Below are 26,174 nucleotides of genomic sequence, written 5' to 3'. Positions count from 1 at the left end.
AACATGATCCCTCAGTATGCCTTTTTTTTAAGTTATAAGGTAACGACAGCTCTTCTTTTTTTAGAGTGTTTCAGTTTATTCAAAAGAAAAAAGTGTGAAAACCCTCTAAGTAATGTTTTACTGTTGGTGTTTCCTTTAAATGAGAACAAAGTGATTGACATAATTTTGGACTACATCAAGCGATATTTGAGGGTGGGCCGAGCTTCTAACCGCACAGAAAGATGATGATTTTATATCCATTACTTCCTCTTTTTATGAAAGTACACTTTGTCACTCTGTTTTACTTACTCAATAAGTCTAAAGATACCTCTATTTAGTCACCATAGTTTAACTACCTTCTAAATTTAATTTGGGTCATTCGAATTTGTTTGGACTGCTTGAACCGGATTCTAATTTAGTTTCGGTTAAAAGTTTATTTGTTCGGCATAAAAATTTTAAAACCTTCTCTAAATCTCGAACATTTGAGAATGAAGCAAAAATGATGTCTATTCAGCATTGTGGAATCAGGATTATTAAAATTAGAGAAATCAAGAAGAAAATTTTATAAGAGTAAAAAAAAAAATTTACTCGAACACAGTTATGGTTAGTTAAAAGATAAATCCTTGTTATAGTTTAAAAGAATAAAGGAAGTTTTGTAATATGTGAATAAATAATATTAATAATTACGTGAACAATTAAAAAAAAATTATAAATAAATATTACTGTTACTTTAATTATAACAAATCGCAAACTTAATATATCACATTTGAACTTTTTTGGAGTCTGTGCTTGATTAAGATATTGAAAAAGAACACAGGAAATTATTGAAACTATTGTAAAATCAATATAAATAAATGAATTATTAATAAATTATGTTTAATTCGTAAAGTCTAAAATCTATTTTACTTTGTTTCGAAACGTATTAAAAAGATATGCAAATGAATTTTATGATATCTTATAACTTACAAGTTCATTAGCGTTCACTTAAAATTATTCTTGTCATAAGATGTTATACACGAATGCGCAAGTGAGGTATTCCTAGAACTTTTTTACAATGGTTTTGCGCAATTTCAATATTTCAATTTAAAAAAAAATTCTAATTTATTTCTTTAACTGCTATGTTTAATTTTAAATAAAATAATGTAATAATAAATAATACAAATCTTAAATAATAAAATACATTATTTAAAATCAACAATTACTTAGTAATATTATTAAAACTTACAAGAAGAAAAAAATTCTGGGGAATTTGCAGTACTGTATGGTAATGATACTTCAGGTAATAAAAAAAACTATAGTTCTGGTTAATTAAACCAAAATATCCGGTAAACCAAAATATTTATTTAAACCATTCATTTGGTAACTTTACCGTTCATATGGCAAGTTAAATTTTCTTTTTCTTCAGTTGCGTGAGATTTTTTAACAGATCAAGGACATTTTCACGTCCCTTCAGATTCTATTTTCAAGCTACATTTTTTTAAATGACATTTTTAGTCTATCGTCAGATGTACAAATTTAAAAGCGTTATACATAACAGGGTGGTCACGTAAGTAAGCTAAATGTGAATCCAAAATTCCACTAAAATTATTATTTTTATTATTAACTTCGAAAAAAAAATTAAATTTTCTTACTGCTCATTGATGTAAAGAAACAATTTATAAAATCGGTGGAATTACTTCGGAGTTAAATTTGCATCACAAGATATTATTTTCCGGAAAAAGCCTCTTTAAGATTATTTCAAAGGTTTCTGACTCTAAAAAAGTTTTACTTATGACGTTTAAAAAATATGATTGTTTGTTTATAAGTGAATCTAAAACTGAATCATAAATTTCACAAAAATAATTTTTGGTGAAAGACTATGCTACGATTATGATAAGGGTTATAAAAAATATTTTCGCGGAAGAAAAAAAAAACACTGTTTTTCTGCTGAGTATAGACAAATCCATTAACGCTAGTGTTTCTTTTGTACAGTCCCTTTTTCTTTGGATATTCAAAGCGATTTTAATCCATCAAAATGATCTCACTTCACTATAACAAAACACTTCATTATTTTACACTGACCACTCTATACAAATTCTGGGACATCTTTTGTAAAGTTACTTCCTTTTATGCATATTTATTTCCGCCTGTTTCTGATGCTTAATAATCGGAAGTCGTTTTATTTTTCGGAAGAAAAACCGCAACACAAAACAATCGTGAGCGGGAAGAAAACTGCCAATTGTTTCCTACCAATTAACGAAAAAGAACTGTTAACTAGACGTTGCCCACGGTGGATTCTTGCAGCAGGTATCACACGAACTAATAGACTACTTTTCGTCAAGGTTCTACCTTTCCCCTGGGGTATCACTTTCGTTTGACGGAAGGAATTGAAACTATGAAATAACGTTTTAAATTGACGTGGGGGTAATAAAAAGGGGATTCCCATCGAAAAATAACTAGGCTATTGTCTGATCCAATGGGTGAAATTCTTGACGGACTATTTCGTCATTTATAAAGAGCGGTGTGGTTCTTCTTCTGCTAACTAGGGCGGCTGTTGTCTTTTCTTTTTTTTTTTGTTCCTGGTTTTAGAGCCCCTCCTGTCTTCATTGATAATTTTTTGCCATTTTTTTGTAGACTGGTTTATTTCTTTTTATTTCAGTTTGTTTTTTCCCACATGAACACCACCCTCAGTATTTAAAGGAAGATTGTCGCAGTTCGCAGGTCAGTATTTATTCAACCGTGCTCTTGTTATAATTTTCTTTCAGTGGTCTGTTAGGTGAATCGAAAAAATATCTTTTGGTAAGTTTTTTTTTTCATTAATTAACTTAAAAATAAAATTTGAAAGTAAATTTGAAACTTAAAATTAGTGTTTTTAATTAATTTTAATTAAAAATGCTTATAATTTTTTTTTTCATTTTAATAAATGATTTCAAGCTTGCATTTACTATGCAGTGTGATGTGAAAGTAGTTTTGAATGTAATTTAAAATTTTTAAATAATACTTTTTTTAAAAAATTAAAAGCTGATTGATTTTAATTTTAAATTTTTATTAAATATGTTTTATTTGAATAACTAGTTTTGGGTTTTCAGTTTAATGAATTATATAGTGTGTAGCAAAAATATTTGAAATGATATCAATAACTAATTATAATAATTATTAATTTTAATTAAAAATGTTTACCATTTTCATCTTTTTCATTTTAATAAATGATTTCAAGCTTGCATTTACTATGCAGTGTGATGTGAAAATAGTTTTGAATGTAATTTAAAATTTTTAAATAATACTTTTTTTTAAAAATTAAAAGCTGATTGATTTTAATTTTAAATTTTTATTAAATATGTTTTATTTGAATAACTAGTTTTGGGTTTTCAGTTTAATGAATTATAGTGTGTAGCAAAAACATTTGAAATGATATCAATAACTAATTATAATAATTATTAATTTTAATTAAAAAAGTTAATCATTGTCATCCTTTTCATTTTAATAAATGATTTCAAGTTTGCCTTTACTGTGCAGTGTGTATTGAAAATAGTTTTGAATGTATTTTAAAGTTTTTAAATAATAATTTTAAAAAATTTAAAGCTAATTGATTTTAATTTAAAGTTCTTATTAAATATGTTTTATTTTCAGTTTTGGGTTTTCAGTTTAATGAATTATACAGTGTGCAGCAAAACTATTTGAAATGACATCAATAACTAATTATAATAATTATTAATTTTAATTTAAAATGTGTCTTAAACATGTTGCATTTTTATAACAATATGTAAGCTTACAGTAGTAGTGTACAGAGTGTAGAAAAATAAGGTTTTTTCTTAAAATTTGTTTTGAAATTTTGAATAAATATCTACAAAAATTAAAAACTAAAAACATTTCGTATTAGTTGTGTTAGAAAGGTGAAATTTCGCCTATTTTTCTTTCTTAAATGATTCTTCCTATTTTAATCCTTTCGGAGCGGTGTTTAATTTTAATGATGAGCGTATAGCAATTTTTATTAAAAGTATAGTATTACAGCTTTGGAATTTATATGAGAAAATTTATACACTTAAAATAATTCAGACAAATCATTTCTCCATTCATTTCTATCATCCCTAAATAAGTAGAATTATATTTCGAATAATATTAATAAAATATTTCATGGTAATAAGAATTTGCATAATAATCATATTTACCTTGGCTTCGGTTACGAATGAAGTTAAGACATTAAGTTAAAATTTTTTACTTGCCACCCGATACTTTTATCCATTTCTCTTTGCACATTTTCTGCTCATTATTCGAGATGAAGTTGTTTTGTGAGCACGTGCAATGTACAAGAAGAAGAAGAAAAAAAAAAAAAAGAGAGAAAGAAACACCCTTAATAACTGTTGATTTAATGATCAGATATTCGCATACTAGGACTCAAACTTTATGGTTTAAAGGGGTGAGTTCAAAGAAGCTAATTAGTTAGTGCAGACGTTATTTTAAATTACAAAATCGGACGCAGATAAATCTGCAGCAAGACTTAACATGATCAAATTCTTATGATTTAATTCATTGGTTATAAATGACAACGGAATACTTCACGGTGCTTAATGACAAAGCACAAATTTTATCTTCAAAATCAAAACAAACAGCTTTTTTAAGGACTGAAACTCCCATCCTCATAAACGAGCAAAACTCCTTGCATAACAGACCCGGTTGAACCTCTTTTCTCTTTTGGCTAACAAGATACTTGAGGCTAATTTTTACATTAGAGACAAAACAATTAGCAGGCTCATTACAATATATTCGGTTAAAAATCCACTGATCAAGGAAAATTTTATAAAATTCCTTGTTTTTTTTTACCGCAATACAAATGATAGAAATTAATTTTTTTCCCCTTCTCGTTACCTAATTTTTCCCTATGGTTGCTGTGCAACGTACTTGTCTAAGAAAAATTTTCCCTGAGCACCATAGAGTGTTTCCATGTGAGTAGAATCAAGAAAAATCATAGATTTGCTTTTAGCTTGCTGTTTGCTTATATCTAAATATGCAGAAGAGGGTTTAAAAAAATTGTCAGACGTTATGGACATTTGCTTTCAATATAAATCCGAAAGGCAATTAATTGACCATATATGAAAGCTTATAATTTAAATTATTTTTATTTGATTTTTATTTCATCATCTTTTTAATGTTTTATTTTATAGCAGTGTTTCAGTATTTAATATTTCATTTTTCTTTTAAGAATGCTTCATACCTCATTTTGTAAAATTATTTTTAACACCCTTATTCATCAAATTAAAAGAGAAAATGATACAATTTTTATCGTCAAAGAACACATTTTGCGCATCTTTGCTCGTGAAAAAAAAAGCAGTTCGGTTAAAACAAAACGCATTTAAAATTTAAATTTACTAAAGAAGCTGATTTACGATATATGAAGACAATATATATATTGAAGATTATTGAATTTCAAACCATTCTTAAACTATATGTTGTTAAAAATTTAAAAAAAATTAATAATGGTACCCACATAACCACATTATTTTCAGCATTGGCAAAATATACAGACTTATTTTTAAAAAAATGATTGAAATATATTCTAGGTTTTAATCCTTAAGTTTGAAAGACGAGAAGTTTTACAATTATAACCACATTTTCAGCATTGGCAAAATATATAGACTTATTAAAAAAAAATGATTGAAATATATTCTAGGTTCCAATCCTTAAGTTTGAAAGACGAGAAGTTTTACAATTATAACCACATTTTCAGCATAGGCAAAATATATAGGCTTATTAAAAAATGATTGAAATATATTCTAGGTTCCAATCCTTGAGTTTCAAAGATGAGAAGTTTTACAATTATAACCACATTTTCAGCATTGGCGAAATATATAGACTTATTAAAAAAAATGATTGAAATATGCTCTAGGTTCCAAACCTTAAGTTTGAAAGACGAGAAGTTTTACAATTATAACCACATTTTCAGCATTGGCAAAATATATAGACTTATTTAAAAAAATGATTGAAATATATTCTAGGTTCCAATCCTTAAGTTTGAAAAGACGAGAAGTTTTACAATTATAACCACATTTTCAGCATAGGCAAAATATATAGACTTATTAAAAAAAATTATTGAAATATATTCTAGGTTCCAATCCTTGAGTTTCAAAGATGAGAAGTTTTACAATTATAGCAATGCTGTTGGTGATGTCCGCTGTATTCCTGCAGCAATCAGAAGCTGGGGGTCACCTTCGTCTTAAGAAGCTCGTGAAAACTGTTCTGTTAGCAAATGCTTTGACAGGAAAAAAAATACTCTTCCCGTTGCCTCTTCCTCTCCCGATCCCTATTTTCCAAGAAAACATACACCACGAACCTTACCCGTAAGTATTTTTAAATTAGTTGAATTGAATTTATAATCCATGTTTAATTACCATTAACATTACTTCATCATTATTACTTAACATTTGACATCATTACTGTTAATGATTGCCATCATTTTCGAACAAAGTTTTCCATCATTTTTACTTAGCCATTGCCATTATTATTATTATTATTTAATATTTATCATTATTATTGCTCAATGCTTAACATCATTATTGCTCAAATCTCACCATTGTTGCTCAAAACTTATCATTATTCTCTCCAACTTACTATGTAACTCAAATTTATTTCTGTTCCAATGCTAAACAAAAATGACAAAACCTTCATAACAAATCAAACCTGATTACTTGATAAAACATACTTAATAATAGTCCATTTCGCATTTACAGAAAATATTTTAATCTTTTTATTTATGAATTAGGACGTTTTTAATTTGTAGGTATATTTTCAGTGAAACGCTAAATACTCGTAAATTTAATAAATTTTTATAAAACCCTATCATATAATTTGGGTTAAAAACACATTATTAGAATTGAATTTCTCCATTTTCAAAATAATTATTAATGATAAGATACAATAAATAAAACATTTTTTTTATATTGTTAAATTCATAAATTCCATTATTTTGCAAATTCATAAATTAAATAAACTGTGAAATTTTAATTTTTTTTTTTTAATTTTGTTATTTATAATTAACACGACCACGAGAGCTCCGAAGAATATGTTTTAAAAAGCTTATGTGTTGGCATATATGAATGGAGCACTCATTCATTTGCACTTTTCCGTGACAACGTTTTTAATTCATGCAAAATCCACAATTTCTTAATTTTCACCTCATTTGCTTGACAATTTTAAGGAGAAAATATAACAATCTCTGTTGCGTCAATAGGTTATTGTTTCATATTAACAATCATAAATTCTGATTGCTAAGCCCTTTTTCTCCATTTTGCAAAAATGGTTTTTAAAAAATGCTTCATGCATCTAACGAAAACTGCATTAATAATATATATTCTAGAAAATGTTTAGGTGTGTAAAAAAAATTTTTTTTCAAAAAAAAAAAAACAAAGAAAGAAAAGAAAAAGAAAGAAAGTCAAGTGAAAAAATGAAAGGCAATTTAGCAAATAAATTCAAAAAGAAGTTCTATTTATTAAATCTTTTCGAACCAGTATCAATGGATTTGTTTATCAACTCTCTTAAATACTTTTTACATACATTATAATGTAAGAATATGTACAATGCGGCAAAAAAATAGACCACCCAAAATAACTTCTTATCTATTGATTAGATCTTCACGTTCCAGGAGTCAATCTTAATGGCTGGCTCGAGAGACTGACCTCAGATATCCTAATTAATAACGACGATATTTTAACGATATTTTAAGTTACGAAATCAGGCACAAAAATGTCCTTTCTCTAAATAAACATACCTTATTTTCAACAGATTGGAATTTCTGATCCCCAAAATATAGGGGATAGTCACAATCTGGGAAATATTATCCCTAGTATGGTCAGGGGAGGTCACTAAAATTTGGACCCTTTTATATTTATTTTACTTTTTGAGCATTTCGTTATATCTCGAGAACTTTTATAGCGAATTAAAAAAATTTTGCGTACAATTATAAAATTCGCTTATCCAAAGATAATTCCATGCAACTTTTAGCAAATATTTATTACTTTTCATTGTCTTATTTAATAATGATAAAAAAAATTATAAATGTAAGGTATAAATTTTTTTCCATCATTTTAAGGAATATAGTTTTACATGCGAAAATACATAATTTGAGCAAAATCGGTTAAATAGTCTCTGAGAAATCGAGAACTTAAAATATACGACTTTTTAAAAATTCGATTTCTCAGGAGCAATTCGACCGATTTTGCACAAATTTTGTATTTTGTTAAGTAAATTTAGATACTTTATAATGTTGTCTCATAATTCAAAAATTTCTCTACTATCATTTAATAAAATAATATATATTTAATAAAATTTATTTTTTTGTATATTGTTTGAAAGTAAAAATGAAAAACAAATCTAGCAGAAAATTTTTTTGAGACATAATTTACTGAGGAGAAAACGATAATGATGATAATATTTAAGTATAAGATTTTTTTGCGTTGAGAAAAAAAAAAATTTCGAATTATCAAATTGCTTACTGAAAAAATATGATGCATATTTAAAGTATAGAAAAAATTAAAATTTTATTATTTGTATTGTACTCAAAATTAGCATTGTTTCAATGAAATTATTTATTTTATATTTAAGTATTTATCTGCAATCGTTAAATGAAAATGAAAACGATAATAAAAATGAATCATTATTACTCATTCTTTTTTACTACTGATAAAAAAAATTTTTTAATTCTTTTCGTTCTTTACCTGCTGTGTTTGGTGAATATTATGCAAAACTATTTTCAATTCTAACGTATCAAATTATGATAATCAAGTCTGATTCGAATTTTTTTAATATTTTTTCAGCAGGTAGGTACTCATATTTCAAACAAATATATATATTCTGAACAAAAACATATTTAAGAATTACTTCTTTGTATTTTTTAGAAAATTACACATTCCTAAGCTAATCCTCTTGTGAACTATTGAAACAATATTTATTCGTCTTAAAATAAGTGTTATTTCCCATAAAATGGTGCTACACATAAATTAAAAAAAATTTAACACTAAATAAATATTTAAGATTGAAACAATTACCAGACATTTATCAAATTACTTCAAAATTAGTACAATAAATAGCTACAAAAAACTAATCTTCGATCGAAGGCTTGATATAATAGCAGGTTTAAAGAAATATTTCGTTGAATATTCGGTTAAAATTCTTTAAGTTATTATTTTTACTCCTATTGCAGTTGCAGTTAAAAACAACACTCATTAAAGTGAACTACTTTTTTTCATTTTTCAGAAAACTCCTTCTTAATTTATAAATTCAGTTTTGTATAAAGCAATCTTATAAAGCGAGAAAATGAATCTTTTGTTTTTTCATATATTTGTTTGCATTCTCTGTTTTTAAATATATTTGTTTACATTCTCTGTTGCTTGTGAATAATTATGTTGTTTAATTAATGTCTGAAGAAATTCCTTATGTTTACCCATTAATAATTACGAAATTGAAATATTAATAATGTTGATGTAATGTTATAATTTACTTACGTCGCCCTAGTGCTACACAATGGGCTATTGGTGGCGATCTGGGAAGCATCCCTAAGGATATTTCTAAAGACATACCATCACAATTTTGATCCTCTGCAGTAAGGATGGCACCCCTATTTCGGTAGCTTGACTACCTGTGCTTGAAATCGAGCGCTTTACTCTTGAACAGTTTAACAAGGACCAATACCGAGAATCCTCGGTTCCTTAGTAGACTGATCCAAGTGGTCACCCACCCGCACACTGATAGAAGCCAGCGATTCTTGACTTCGACACCCGTGTCTTAACGATCAGTAAACTTGCTTGCCTATTAATAATGCAACAAATAGAATTAGAAGCATAAAATATACACTCTTTTATATGTTAAAAAGAAAAAATTTAGCACTCAAGTTTTTTTTCTGAATTACTAACTTCAATAACATATATTTTATTTTAATTCATAACCGTCATTGTACAGCGGATCCAAATTTTGAGTTTACGACTACAACTCCGACTGTTCAACCCCGTAGCCTTATAATTTTAAACACAATCCAGAAGACAAGGGAACTCCTAGATCGAGTAGTAGGAGAAATTTGTCTTTGTGGAGGACTTTTTGATGGAACCAAAACTTATTTGCATTACATGGCGAAAAAGCCACGGAAACCACCCACGGTAAGCCTGACGGCAACGGGACTCTAACACATGATCAGGCAAACATCGAGGACATTTTACGTCAGCACTCTGATCGGTACAAGTGGAATTCGAATCAGCTACCGCGGGGATTTGAACCCGGGTATCAAAAAAGTAAGAGGCTCTATCCCATGAGCCACCACGGCTCTTTCTAGATGAGTACATACTTTAGCCGAGTCGTCTAATTTACCAATGTCATTACAGACAGAACGGGGCTTCTAGTCCCAGCATTTATACCACACCATTTCGCCTTTTCCATCAAAATACAATGAGCTTCCCGCATCCTACTTGGTGACCCTGGACTATAGAAATACGAAACTCTCATCCATGCAGTAGCAGCACCACAGAAGAGAGCTTAACATAAAAAAGTCTTGTACTTCCCATCTCACGATAAATTGTATCATCAGATAAACTAATTAGGCCCCATTCTATTGTTCATTTGACAAAGCACAACTAAACCGCGAATTAAAAAAACTTAACTCCAATGTTCAGTTAAATTTCATTTTTGTAGTTTTAAAACCATTCTAGTTGTGAATAATTACAAAAGCCTACAGTTTTGTAGTCACAGATTTTCAAAAATACCAGCTGTAAGCGGTTTTAAAAACCCTAACCAGCTGATCGTTTATAAACAAGATGGCGTGTTAAAATCGAGCGAAGTTTAACCGTATCGCACATCGAATTTGTTACAATATAATTCCTTCTCATCTACACATTTTACTTAACTTAGCTATATTATTTTTGTATTTTATTGCAACCGTGAAATATTTTTGTTATGTATACCTGGCAACTTCGATGCATAATCAGTTTGTTTATGTTCTACGTGGTCTCATGGCTGTCTTGGTATTAAGTAAGAAATATATAGTGCAAGAATTGAAATCTTTGTAAAAGAATATAGAATGTGTCTCGAAGGAGAATTAATACTTGACTGGCTTGGTTTATTCGAAATAGAATGGAAAGAGTAGTTGCTAACGTAATCAAATCCCACGTTTCAGCAGCCAATCAGGATCGAGATACCCACACTATGTCATTTTCAGGTATCCCATTAAGTCTGATTCTTCATATAGTTTACGTCAGATGTCTAAGCAAAACAGCAAGATTTATTCTTTATTCATGTTTTTTTTATCAATGGTTCAATATAGTAATGGATACATATGGCCTGGATGTCTAAAAAACTCGTAAGGCTAACATTATTTAAAACTCCTAAATGATAATGGGATTTATAGAGCAATTTTCATGCATGCACTTTGAGTCTCTATTATTATTAGAGATAAACCGAAACAAGTTGTATAATCTCTCTAATATCTCCAATTATAGACTAATTATTTGTTATAATTCCATTTTAGTCAATCAAGCCAAAGTAAATTCGAGTGCTTGTTTTTTTCTTTGTGTAACGAGAGAGCTGGTTAGTTCTCAACAAAAAAATACATTCTTCTTACTCTCCATCTCATCTTTTGGGCCAGATTCAAAATTAATAACAAATGGAGTTAAAGGCTGTTACCTCAAAATCCACTATAAATCGGCTATTAGACGTTGCAACCGTTCTTCTGTAAATAGACAGGCACGCTTGCACTAAATGATACAGCACAGAACAATAAAAATGTTTAATTTACGAAAGAAAAGTACGATAATAGAATACCTTACATTTAAATTCAAAATTCGAGTAATGGAGACTTCACATTCTCGAGCCAGATGTCGACCGACTGTAAGTTGTTCTTGTTGTACTCTCAAAAATAAAACTCGTACTTTCGACGATTCAGCAATCTTTGAACTATTTCGTTAATTTTAAAAATTGTTACGTCACGAAATCACGTGATTTGTGCGAAACTCCTACATATATTACGAAATTTTTCCCCCAACTCGTAACCTCATCGTAGTGCATTGAGGGAGATTATTAAATAGAACAACAACACTAGAACGAGGACTAGACAATCAAAAGTAAAGTGACGAAACAGGTCGACCGGTGTTTGGAGGTAAAGGAGTTGGCCTCGTACCAAACATCTCGGATTCGAATCCCTCTTTGGGCTGAGTATAATTTACCTCTCTGTTATATCCATCCTTCTGTTGTTGTTCGAGTAACATTGATACACCTATATTGTGCCCACTGTTAAGTTATAATTAGGAAATTTAAATAAATTAGTCGCTACGAGTTGTTTTTTTTTTTTTTTAATAGAATAACGAAATATTTCTTTAATTTTGGGGAAATTCGTTTCCTCCATAAAGTGACGATAGTTATTCCTTGGGGCATATACTTTGCTGTAACTACCACTACAAATATTAAGTACCAAATCACTAGTATATAAAACATGTTAACTTGATTCTAACTTGAGGTACCTTTTGATAGATGAAGGTTAACACAGTCGATAATTAAATTCCCTTCAATATCAAAAAAAAAAAAAAAAACAGTTTCGCCAAAATAAGCAGAAATTTTGGTGAAATTTGAGTGCCCATTTTTTACAGTGCGCCCCTAGATGGTGTTCAAAAAACAGTTGCGTAACAAGATGATGAAATAAAATAAATAATGTACTGTTCAAAATATAAAAATAATTTCATTTTATATAATTCCAGAGTAAATCACCACACCCACGCTGAAATTGGATATGGTTTAGAACATGGTGGATATGGAGGTGGTTTCGGTGGTGGATATGGAGGAGGTTTCGGCGGTGGATATGGAGGCGGTATAGGAGGAGGAATTCATGGATATTAAACTTTGAGTAGTGCCTGAAATAAATTCTGTATAGTCTTCGCCATTTTCATCATGAATATCATCCACTTGGGCTAACTCAGGTCATCTTGTAAATAGATTTTTCGTAACACCGTATATAAAAAGTGCATAGAATAATTTGTTGAAATGTGTACTGATCCTAGGAAAGTGTTTGGGCTTGGAGCAATATAATGATAAGCCACATTTTTAAACTCTTCGGAAGAGTAATTTTGTAGAGAAATAACGCGATTTACATAACGACGATAAGTTGATTTGGCTTAGTTGGAGTACAAGGCTAATTTAGATCTGCAACAATATTATGGAGCAGTTTGATTTAAAAATTTTCCCTTTGGACAAAGTATGGCATATCCTTATATAGTCCCCAGCCCAAATGTTTTCAACCCGCAAAAAATACCGACAATGCGGGTCATCAACTAAGTTCGTCAAGTCATGTACACGAGATGACAAGAACCGGTTTATAGTTACTTCTATGTTTGTTAGTTAGAATATGCATATTTTTCTTAGAGGCCAAATAATTGTTAATTGTTCAAGAATATAGATTATAGTAACAGAATTTAATATCTTTAAATATTTAAAGAAAAGGTTCATTAAATGACAATCAAAAGTTATTTTGTCAAATTAAGAATTTTTTTAATGTTGTAGTGCAATTTAAGAAGTTTTATATGCTAGAATTTGTTTTTATTTTAAACCAATTAAACCATTAAGCACTTGTTAAATAGTTTTTCCTTGAAAACTTCAAATCAAAATAATTATTTTAATTTTCTGAAGCTGTAATTACGTAGATATCTATAATATTCTTATTTAATAATTAAAAATTATTTCTTTCTTGCTGAAGTAGTGAATTTTTGACATTTTAATGAATTGTAAATATGATATTTCTTTTACAATAAGAAATTAATAATTCTGTATTTGCATCTGTATAGTGTTCATAATCTTTGTACGTTAAGAGCAAAGTTTTGTGATGTTTTTTCTTGTGTGTGTTTGTGAATAAATCATTGTTCAGTTAAATTTTTTTTTCACTTACTTTATTATTCTAATTTTATATCCATAAATATATGTTTTCAATTTCAAGTATCTCAGAAGCAATATCAAGTAACCTTCAGTACAAAATATAAATTTTAATATTGATGCAATTCACTATGTCTGCAATTAAAATATACATAACATTTTCCCAGAGGAAAAAATTCTGGTAAAATTACCACAGTATATGGTAATGACATTTCAAGTAGAAAAACATAATTATGATATTAAAAATCAATATATACTCTTTTTAAACCAATGTGGTATTTTTTCCAATTATATATGGTAATGATTTACCGGAAATTCTGGTTTTCAAAATTATACTAATTATTACCACACAGTTAGTAAGAAATACAAAACTGAAGTGTAAATATAATCGAATGAGTGATTTTTATGTTATTCTCTTAGATATCAAAATAAAATGATAAAAGTACTAAATTTCACCAAATTTTACCATATATTATAAAACCATATCTTATAAAACCATATCTTATAATAAATTTTAACGAAGTCCTCAACAAAAAACTCCGGTGAAAAATGTCAATCTTTTTATTGTTCCCATAGAGCCAGAAACACGGTAAATTTTACCACTGGTAAGTTTTGACCAGACTTTATTTTTTCCTGGTGTACATACAAAAACTACAAAAAACAAAATGTTCAAACACATTAGCAAAAAAAGCAAAAAATCGTGTTCACTCGTTTAAGGGTTTTACTTACTAAAAATACATGTAAAAAAAATAATCGAAACTTGCACTTATTGACCATAATTTTGTGATTATACCTCTAAGTAAAAATAATTAATTGTGATATTACACCTATGTTTACGTTTGAAAAGTAAGAAGTAAACAAGTTTTTTTCATGACAAAGATACATTTTTTCCGTGACTTTTGGGTCAAGCATGTGCCATTTTACGATAGATCTGTGATATTCAACTTTAAAAATCTTATGAAACTCTGGTTTAAATACAACTTTAATAATTCATATAATGAATCCTGAATTTAGTATCGAAATTCTAAACAATATGTTTTCATAAAAATCAAACTTTAGGTAGAAAGAATATCACGATGTCAGAAAAAAGCGATTGAGCTTGATATGTATTATGCCCTCCATTTCTGCCTGTTATCACAGAACTTAAATAATAAAAAAATTTTAAACGTCATTAAATTTTAAACTACCCTACTGAGAAATGTTATAATTTATGTGGAATAATAATTGCAACACAATATTTGGGAAGTGATAACTGAATAAAACTAACAGTCAAATAAAAAAAATTATTTAAAAAGCAATTTATGATTATATATAAAAGATTTAACTTATCAAATACACACTTTACTAATCAAAACAATCATTTTCGAATTATTATATTATCGGATTCTTCAGAAATTTTAAATTGCCAGTTAAATTCCGTTATTATTTTATGAAAAAATTAACTACAGTTTAAGTCAATTTTTACGACTAGGTAATTTTTAAAGGGCATTTTTAAAATATTTACATTACTTTAAAAAACAATCGTAAATGAATGGAAATTTTTCAAATTTTTTTTCATTTTGAAATTGAAATGTAATCTTTTTATTATTAAATTTTATTTCATATTAAATTTTATTCCTCTAATAATCTTCAGAAATCTTTTGACTTTCAATTCTTTATTTCGTTTTTTTTAAGAAATAATTAAAATAATATTAATATGCCAATAACAGAATAAAGCTTTTAAAACTGTATTATTTGTAATATCATAAAATATTAATTAAAGTCCCGCTAGGTGCAAATTTTTTTTTTAATTTCGAATTCAGTTTGTTTTTTATAAAAATTGCTCAACGTTTTTTAACGGCGAAACTGTTAAGTTCATACTTTGGCACGCTTAGATTTAACTTCAAATGATATAAGAAAAATTAACATCGTGAGATTGTAAAATAAATCTTAACATAAATTTCCTCTCAAATTGCGACATAATTATAGATATTCCGTAGCATAAATAAATACAAACTATAAATTGATCTTTCTATGGAATTTTTAAATATCCCAAGACCAGCGTAATGCTCACCCAAATAAAAAAAATAGTGCGTGGAGTCCCTCCGCAAGGAAGAAGTTAAACTTCGCAAATTGCGACGTTAATCGTAGAAGAATCAGCAGTCGTAGAAGGATCACTAGTTCTATTCAACGACTCTTTTCCTGTTCCGCTCGCTTCCGTGCTCTGTAATCACGGTAATATTGTGCATTTTTCCCTCGTGGACCTCTTGAACCAGTGGAAGTGCTTGTGGTTGCCTCATCGTCTCGCCCTGGAAAATGTATTTGTATTAATAATGTCTGTGAATGCGTCATAATGTAATTTCAGAAGAGAAAACCTAACAATCAATTGATATTCACAAGAGACGTACCTTGACATAACCTTAAATCCATCGCATTGTCCGTGGGAATGTTATCACTCACTTTTTACAATTGTTATCCACTAAATTTGAAAATAAAAAATACTACTCTATTAAATTATATGTGTATCAAAACAAACTAAAAAAATATTTATTCGCGATCGCAACGCTCGAGTACGCCGTCTAGCGGGAGCCTGTAAATATCAGACATTAAATTATCACGTTTTCATTTAGTTCCATCAAAATCATTGACTGAATCAGACGCCATTTTTTAGCAGCAAATAAGAAACGAAATTTCCCTAAGGAAAAGGCCGAAGAACTTGAAAAAAATCTCCAGAATATTAGTAAATCTTTCAGGAACAGAACACGCCAAACATTTGAAGAAAAATTCCTCAATAATTTTTAATTTCTATTATCAACAAACTTGCAACTGATGACTTCCGATTTCGGATACTGTTACAGATGTGTGTATTAAGGTAAAATGCATTTCTTCTGTCTTCAATTCATTACGAATTAAAGTGAAGTCAACATTGCTTTCGTCATTCCAGTGAATAAATATGAATTCAGAACATACAGAATTGTAATAGTTATAGCATATTCTTCTTCGTTATAGAATACTATATATTTCTGTATCCATATAATTCGGAAAACAACAATAAAAAATTATCCAAGTTACTTGAAATAGTGCCATTTGTGCTGATTCTTAATTAATTTTAATCGTTTTCTTGGTAAGTATTTTTTAGTTTTGAAAGAATAAGTTCAACTAGAATTCAGCTATTCTGTTTTTAGCAACATATTCAAATTCATATCAATTATAAAATTTTGCTGTGTAGTATGTTATCTAAAAGTAATGAAGGGATAAACTATGTATCTAATATTTGAGAATAAAGTTTTCAAACAAGGAACTTATCATTTTGGAATTCTCCGGGAATTATAAATCTGGTAAGTGCAATGATTTTTACAATAAAAAATTTGCTTGTAAATATTTTTTTTTCATTTGATGATGGTTCTCTACAGAATGGTTTTTTACGTCTGATTAAGAACTATAAGAATAATAAAAAAAGTAACAATATGAAAGTTTTTATTTCAATGTAAAGAATTCTTAAAATCGTTTTTTTATCCTAAGAATTCTTTATTTTCCGTTTTTTAGTTTATAATTTTTTGATAAAAATTGTTGTCAAAATACTTTTTTTGAAAAATTAAATGGTATAACATTATGTGTTTATGTATACTTCTTGTATATTCCAATGTTTGAAGTAATATGATTCGGAAAAGTATGGAATAAAAATTCGGTACTTACGTATTAAAGCCACCGCCGCTACAGATTTGGCGGTTTTTAAGTGCCGCCAATCTACACTTAAACTTTTTGCTACAATTCATAAAATAAAACACTTTATTTAAAATCAAAATAGTTAATCGGATTTCGGTGGAAAATGAGCCGATATAGAGTTTAGCATAGATTCAAAAAAATCATATCGCCATATGAACTCTGATAAATAAGATTCCAAATGAAATAACATTTCCAAAACGTACGTTTACCAAGATAAAGTTTTATGTTGTGGGAATTGGTACATTTTCGTTTTTTCGGTAAAATATTTCCCTCCTGAAAAAATAAAATTGCATCTTGTTTTGTTTTTGGCAAATCCCAAAGACGAATTTTCGTAGCACTAAAAATGGCGACAAAAAAGAATTGTTTTTTTTTTTTTGTTTTTGTTTCGTCAGCATTCTTTATTTTACGTTTCTTAGTTTCTAAATAATGATTTTTATTGAAATTTGAAATTTTTTGATAAAAATTGTTGTCAAAAAACTTTGTTTACAAAATTAAATTTCATAAAATTATGAGGTTTATGTATACTTTTTGTTCATTTTAATTTTTGAAGTAATATGATTCTTAAAACTATAGAATGTAAAGTTTAAATGGGCCTTTCATGTTATATCATTAAATTTAGTAATACTATTTCTCGGGCATTAGGTTTTAACTCTTATAAGAATATACATATTTTTTTCTGTTAATGTACAAATATTTTTCCGATGTGTTTTGGATATTCCTTCTCTAATAAAAAGAGATACCATTTTGTTTTCGTTTGCATAAGAAAGAATATGAAGCATTTTTCTTTTTTAAATTTAATAAGCCACAATAAAGAAGGAACGTTACAATGTTACACGCTACATTAAAGACGTCTCCAGAGTAACTGAATGACTATTCATATAGAAATCGCAGGTATTAGTCTCATACAACAACGCCCCCAATAGTTCGTTGCGATCGCGAATAGAAAAACAATACTTTTATGACTTTTATTATTTTCATGCTAGAGAGAACCAAAACAATATGGAAATGAATGAGGGAAAACTGGATCCTACCACGTGATTTCCCGGCCAATAAAAATGTAGCGTTAACGCAACCTTGTTGGAAGTCGCATAAGAAGTATAACTTCAAAACCTTTGACAATCCTTGTTATGCAAAAATAAGTTATAATAATAATAAGTATTTGTTTCATTTTGAATAACAGCAATCATCTAATCATTTTTACGGGTGAAAAACTGCGAAAACTTCAGTAATAAAAATTTGCTTCTAGGCTTTGATTCAGGGTCATTATTTTAAGACTGAAATAATTTAACAGATGATATTAAGCATTTGTAATCTTCTGAATTGAAAACTAAAAGGCCGTAAGAGTCGCGACGCAAACTTCTTTTAAAAAGTGCTAAATATTTTCTCAAAAAATGCTAGTTTATTTTCTTTTTAGATATACTTTATGTTCACACGCAAAACATGGAATAGTAAATTAGGTAGGTAAAGAGCATCTTTCTTTATTCTACCATCGATAACATGCGATTTTCGATAATTCGAATTTTCGATATTTCGAATTTTTTCTCCTCTCCCTTCAAGTTCGAGATATCGAGGTTTGACTGTATATGGAAATAAGCACGGAGAGAGTGATGGGGAAAAAATATTTATCTCCAACCATTATCAATCGTTTATCTTCTGGAAAAATAAATCACGTGAATCGCTTTGAAACTCAGAGAAATTAAATCTAGAGTCATTAAACCTGCTGAATGAAAGCAGTTGCTGTGAATGACAATGAGTTTCCAAAAAATATCGTACTTTTTAGTGAATTCATTTTACTTTTATAAATTACCATATATTTACAGTTGCTCGAAAAATAGGAACATTTCTTTGTCTCTCTAGAGCTTAGACTTGCGCGTTGTAAAAGATGAAATTAATTTTTTTTTAAAGGAAGCTATAATATGTATTGCTATGGTTACAGTTATTATTTTTCACCTCCTTTTGCCAAATATGTAATAAATAAATGAAAAAAATAAAATGAAATTTTGGATAGTTATCACATTAAAATAAAATTCTTATTACCGAACGCAAATGATAATCAGAGTATTGAATTGGCATCAAGAAGAACGACATGGAGAAATATTTCATAGAAGGCCAAGCCCCACCCAGTGATGACGATGAAACGCAAAAGATGGATTTTGTTTTTAAAACAAAAATATATACTATGAAATTTCAAAAAATAGTTAACTATAAAAATGAAATTAAGAATAAAAAATGACTAAGTTAAATGAAACATAATACACTTAGGAATCAGGTCAATTGAATAACGATAAATTTTTCAAGTCGAAAATGTCAAAATTTTAAATCTTTTGAAACATTTATAGTGATTGCAAAATCACGGGGTAATAACTTTGAATGATAAACACGGTAATGTATATATTCTGTGTTATAAAAGGAGTTTTGAAAAGTATTGAAGCTACTACAGTAAAACTAGGGTAAATTGATTACAAGTGGAACTACAATTTGATGTTTTTATAAGAGAAGTCATCTTATAAAAATGATAAGAAATTGTTTTTACCAGTTTTGTACTTGATCATCAAAATCTTAGGTAGGCGATTAACTTATAGAGGTGATCAAATTAACAGGATTCACTGTGCAAGTAAAGTAAGCACAGCAACTAAGCGAGCTGCGAGAAAAGAAAATATTTGCGAGCATTTAGTGCAAATCCATATTTTTATCATTGTTATTTTTTTAACTTTACAACAGATGTTTCGGCTACTATAAATGAGAAAAAAAATAGTTAAAAATACTTGTTGCTTCGTAGTCGCTGTAAAATATTGTTTCATACGTGTCCCAAATCAAAATATTCATTTGTTCTCTGAATTACTGTCAAAACTATTCTCAATCGAGTAGAAATGATTAAATAAATTATTTGGTTCAACAAAAAAGATTTTTTGCCTTTTATTTTCAAATGCACACAGATGTAGGCCCATGAACTTGAACTTTTCTGGATATCTTGTTGGAGATCGGATCCTTGTAAGGTCTTATTTTTAATTTCCTCGAAACGTGATTCGTCGCGAACGTCGGCATCCACAGAGGCTATAGACAGGGTTAGTCCTACGTCATCAACGACGTCACTAGCTCTCCTCGTTCCAAACAAAGTTCTGAACGGAGCAAACAATATGGCGTTTCTCATGTAGTTAAAAGTGGGTCAACTAAATCTTTGAATATATTAATATAGAGTCGAATTTAACCACTGACGTGGCAAGAAAAAGTGTTGCATATATTAATATTACGTTAATCTCTTTTTATGATATTAATTGGAATAGCTTATAGACAGGGACAGTGATGACGTATTTTATGACGTCAAACCCCGCCTCCTTCCAAACGCGTTCCAAACAATTTTTCGAACGAACCATTTCAATGGCATTTCCTATGTGAATTTAAGACGGCAAGATTTTTAGTTTATTATTGAAATAAATAAATTTATATAGCGCTTCTAAGGGACTTATTCCTAATTTAAGTAGTTTTCTTTATACGGAGTATCAGTAGATTTTACGAGTAAGGCGCATTAAATGCTATAAAAAAAAGTTTCAAAATGGTCAAGTTATCTTTAATTTTGATGTATAAAAATCTAAGCGTCAATATTTTTAACTCTTGTTTCATGTTTAAAATAATGTCTTATTTTATTTAGAATTTGTTACATATTCTTGACCTACATCTAATTTTTTTCTTTAGTTATGGATAGGCATGCATTGTTTTAAAACGTTTTGTAATTAATTTTTAATCTATAATTAGATTGTATTTATCAATACTAATATGTCTGTTTATTTAATTATGTCTGATGACTTAATTATGTCTGTTTATTTAATTATGTCTGAAACTTTTTGTATATATGATTGAGAGAATTTGTATTTAATATTTACCATATAAATTGTATTTATAATCTGGAAATCGGAAATTTGTGAATTTTATTATTTGGAAAAAGTTATTTCTAATTTATGTTTAATTTTTCTTAAAATATGTATATTATATTAAATCAATTTTTTTTATAATATTGAGACAACTTATTAATTGTAAATAATTGTGAGAATTTTAAAACAAATTAAAAAGTTATGTAAGAAGCATGAATAAAGTCAGATAAATTAGTGAAAATTATAAAGCATTTTAGATACACGTTTTTAAAATAGCTCAAATTAATTGGTAAATTTACTAAAATGATAGGAAGTAAAAAAAAAAAAAAATTATATAAACAAAAGAGTTGACAGGTCTTAAAACATATTTAAAACCAAATTATGAAATAAATATGGATGACTTGAATGTTACGTTCACTGCAACAAATAGAATATTACTATGAAGGTAATTTAAAAAATTTTGATTTAGACTGTCAAATGCAAATTTTATTCTATAAAAAGTGATAACAGTAACATTTGCCAAAATAAAAGCTGTATAACTAAATATGCATACATACATTAAAGAATTAAGTTTCTAACTTAAAAAATTTCTTAGAAATTTGAATTATATTTATTTGAAATGCATGCGAAATTAATATTATTAAATAAGTAAAATTTAAACATCTATGTGAATACATAGATTAATAAATATGAATGTTAAATAAAAGTTTATGTATGAGATAAGTATGTTTTAAAGAATTCTAAAAAAATTCATGTTGCACTTTCTTATCGAATAAAATAGGAATCTGAGATTTTAAGATAAATTCATATATAACACCTAAAAAAAATTGTTCCTCTCACATTTTAAAATGAAAATTAGAAATTTAAATTTCTAAAATAATTTAGCTATTCTATATATTAAAATTCTGGATCTAAACATAATATTGACCCTTTTAACATACCACTACACTGTACTATGATAACACTACACATTAATATAGCACTACACTACTAACGTTAAGAAATAATCTAATATTATTATTAGATAATAGATACCTTATTATCTAATAATAAGATAACTTAATTTTCTCAAATAATTAATGCATAAAACTATAGTTAAAAACTAATTAATGATGATGTTGACAAATATAAACAAGATAAAATCTCAAGTCAAAATAAATCTGAGTTTAAACTAAAACTCTGTGCAGATTTAAAATTAAATAAGTTAGTTACATAATTTATTCCTATTTAGTAGTTAAAAACTAAAGCTTATGAGAATTAGCATCAATAATCAGAAAATCTTAAGCAAACAAAGTTTACAATTACTACAAATTTTATCATCAGACATAATTAAATAAACAGACATATTAGTATTGATAAATACAATCTAATTATAGATTAAAAATTAATTACAAAACGTTTTAAAACAATGCATGCCTATCCATAACTAAAGAAAAAAATTAGATGTAGGTCAAGAATATGTAACAAATTCTAAATAAAATAAGACATTATTTTAAACATGAAACAAGAGTTAAAAATATTGACGCTTAGATTTTTATACATCAAAATTATAGATAACTTGACCATTTTGAAACTTTTTTTTATAGCATTTAATGCGCCTTACTCGTAAAATCTACTGATACTCCGTATAAAGAAAACTACTTAAATTAGGAATAAGTCCCTTAGAAGCGCTATATAAATTTATTTATTTCAATAATAAACTAAAAATCTTGCCGTCTTAAATTCACATAGGAAATGCCATTGAAATGGTTCGTTCGAAAAATTGTTTGGAAGGAGGCGGGGTTTGACGTCATAAAATACGTCATCACTGTCCCTGTCTATTGCGGTTGTAATACTGGCTTTTAGGTCATCAATGTTCGACACGATCCTCCTGTAAACATTGTCCTTTATAAATCCCCAAAGAAGTCCAGCGGCGTTATATCAGGTGATCTGGGTGGCCAAGGAATTGGACCTCCTCGCCCAATCCATCTTCCTGGAAAATGGTCATTCAAAGAACTACGAACGATGATACCACGATGAGGTGGTGCACCATCTTGTTACAAAAAGACATGTGGCTGAAGCTCTTCTAGTTGTGGAAGTACGAAGTTTTCCACCATGTCTAAGTATACGACTGATGAGACCGTCTTTTCTGTAAAAAAGAAAGGACCAATGACTCTGTCGGGGATTAGTCCATACCACACATTAACCTTTGGGGAATCCCTTTGTGTCTCACGGTATTCATGTAGGGGTTTTCAGATCCCCAAAGGATCCAGTAATTAAAATTAAAAAAACAGTCATGGTTTTTAAAACCTGTGATTACATCTATCTCCAATTAACAATCCATCACTTGTTTAATATTTCGATTATTTTTATGAAGTTGTTTAAGCAAAATATATGCTGCGATCTGGGAAATGACTCTCTTGTCATTTCCCAGATGAACATAATTGGATTATGGTATATAATAAGCTTACATAAGTACATTATAAGCAAGGGAAAGAAATCATTTAACAATTTTCTAAACAGTGGTTCCAAAAAGGTGTTCTGTGGAATTTTAGGGTTCTAAGGGAGTGTCACAATGGATCCGGTAATTAAAATTTAAAAAAAACAGTCATGGTTTTTAAAACCTGTGATTATATCTATCTCCAAATAACAATCCGTTACTTGTTTAATATTTCGGTTTTTTTCTTATAAAATATTTTTCTATTATTAAATAAATTATGAAAAAGATCAGCATTTATAAAAGAATTCCTAATTGAATTTTTCACTGAAAAGGGAACAAAAAAAAAACAATAAGGAAATGATTCTTTGTAACCATTCTCACATTTAAAATAGTGCTTTAATGATAGCTCTTTCAATGTTCAATATTCCTTTCCAAATAAAAAGAATTCATCTTATTTAATTTATTTTCAGTTTATACAGGCCAAAATTAAGTTCAGAGCTAAATTTGATATCCCTCCATACCTGTGAATTCAACTGTCTCACATAAAATCTATTTTTAAGACTATTATTGACTAAAAGGTTTACAAATTAACACTTCTATTTCTCGAAAATAATTAGTATAGTGCTTCTTTGGTTAGGTTTGCAGTTGCTGACGAACTATTAAACTGTGGTTCCGCCAAAAGAAGGGTCCACCAATTAGAGTTGGGTAGTCTGATAAAATTGAGAACTGCTGTTCTAGAATATTTGTACGAAAAAAGTCATATTTTTCACAAAGTGCTATCTTTATTACAAATTCCTCGATTACCTGATTCCCGCATTCTATTTCTTTAATATCTCTACATTATTTAGTGGAACAAAGAAAAGAGAGTATTAGTAAGTAGTCACAAGAAAAATGGTAAAATACAGATATACTTTATTAAACGGGAAGAAAAAATATATGAGAAAAGTATAAGGTATAAAATTACTGGATTAAAAAAAAGTAATGGAACTTAAAGCAATTTACATTGATGGACTCTGATACGTGAATGTTTAAGAGACAAAGCAGCTCGCAAAGCTTCTTCGAATACCTGTCAACAAAAATAAAAACACGATGTAAAAATGCAATGGTAGTACATTATGAAAAATAAAAAATTTATACAGGATGTCACAAAAGTCCTAGAATGGGATAAATATTTCGAGAAAAACACAGTGGATCAGAAATAATGATGTTTAATATTTCACAAAAAGTTATCCAATGACATTGAACTCGCTACCCCAGATTCAGAGGGTGGTGCGAGAATTGAACCATCTTATCGTTTATTTTTATATTTTCGATTTGACATGCATTTTTCGGATATGTCTTCGTAGGATAAATAAATATATATACAAAAATAAGCACTACAATTTTTATTTATTTAATTTTATCTTTATATATATATTTCGACGTATATATATGCAACGCTTTCAGTTTGAATTTAAATTTTGTATTTAAGTGTGTAAATGAGATTTGTGATTATGATTTGAATAGAGAATTTTATTTAATGGTGAAAAAACCAGTGATAGTCTCAACAGTTAATTCTCTAGAACAGGGGTGGCGAACCTTTATACACCAACGTGCCATTTTTTCCAAAAAATTGTTTAATGAGGTCATAGACGTGCTGTCATATAATTTTGGCTTCGTGATTATTGAGAAAATAATAATACTAAATACTATCAACTCAAAACTCTTTAATTACATTGAAAAAAAAATATTTTGCAATGTCTCAGTTATACGCGTAATTCAACTTAAAGTAACATCAGTGAGACTTCTGTTGTTGCAGATTAGATGACAAATAACTGATATTAGGTTGTAAGATGTTAGTTTAAGCAGGACTGTTTATTTTTTTTTGCTAGTTATTTATTGTTAGCTTGTTTTTTATGGTTATTAATTGCTTTTTTAGCATTAATTGTTAATTTTTTTCATTAATAATTGTTTATTATTTTGCGTGTTTTTTGTGAATTTCAATTTAATTGTTACATATGCTTCATAGTGTAATAGCATTTGAGTAATAACAATTCATAATATAATTCAGAATTGTGATCGGTGGCGTGCCCAAAATATTGTGTCGGGTGCCATAAATGGCACACGTGCCATTGTTTCGCCATCCCTGCTCTAGGATATCGTTAGTGCATTTTCAAACAGACATGTATGGTGATGCACCCCGACCATGAAACATATTTTGGATGATCTGAAATAATTCTGGATCAATGGCGTCATGAATATTTCTGCTAATAGGAGCTGACCAATTTGTCCTGGTGTGAGTTTTTCAATAAGCCAAATCATGTGGCAATTCTCTTTTTCTGCCGTTCAATAGA

The 26,174-nt window shown here is 28.3% G+C and overlaps 2 protein-coding genes across 4 annotated transcripts in view; one reads left to right on the top strand and one right to left on the bottom strand.

Annotated features, from left to right (window-relative positions):
* The first annotated feature begins 2,193 nt into the window (after positions 1–2,193).
* Positions 2,194–13,848, top strand: LOC107454232 (uncharacterized). Of its 3 annotated transcripts, none has more exons than XM_071182422.2 (3): positions 2,194–2,265; positions 6,062–6,293; positions 12,684–13,848. In XM_071182422.2, exons 2-3 carry the CDS (start codon positions 6,085–6,087, stop codon positions 12,820–12,822), a joined length of 348 nt encoding a protein of 115 aa, XP_071038523.1. In that variant the 5' UTR covers positions 2,194–2,265; positions 6,062–6,084; the 3' UTR covers positions 12,823–13,848. The 3 variants fall into 3 exon arrangements, with proteins under 3 accessions (XP_071038523.1, XP_071038522.1, XP_015926832.1); XM_071182421.2 differs by lacking the exon at positions 2,194–2,265 and adding an exon at positions 2,308–2,679; XM_016071346.4 differs by lacking the exon at positions 2,194–2,265 and adding an exon at positions 2,313–2,757.
* A 10,888-nt stretch (positions 13,849–24,736) lies between these two features.
* Positions 24,737–26,174, bottom strand: part of LOC107445277 (rho-related protein racG) — a 30,900-nt gene continuing 29,462 nt past the window's right edge. Inside the window, exon 6 of the mRNA XM_087161353.1 lies at positions 24,737–24,907. The gene's annotated coding sequence lies outside the window, so the exon portion shown is untranslated. The remainder of the gene's footprint in view (positions 24,908–26,174) is intronic.

Source organism: Parasteatoda tepidariorum, chromosome 4 (genome assembly GCF_982258835.1).
Source record: "Parasteatoda tepidariorum strain Cologne lab strain chromosome 4, Ptep-v5.0, whole genome shotgun sequence".
Taxonomy (NCBI): Eukaryota; Metazoa; Arthropoda; class Arachnida; order Araneae; family Theridiidae; genus Parasteatoda; species Parasteatoda tepidariorum.
The sequence above is the reverse complement of the archived record's forward strand: the minus strand, read 5'-3'. Positions and strand labels throughout refer to the sequence as shown.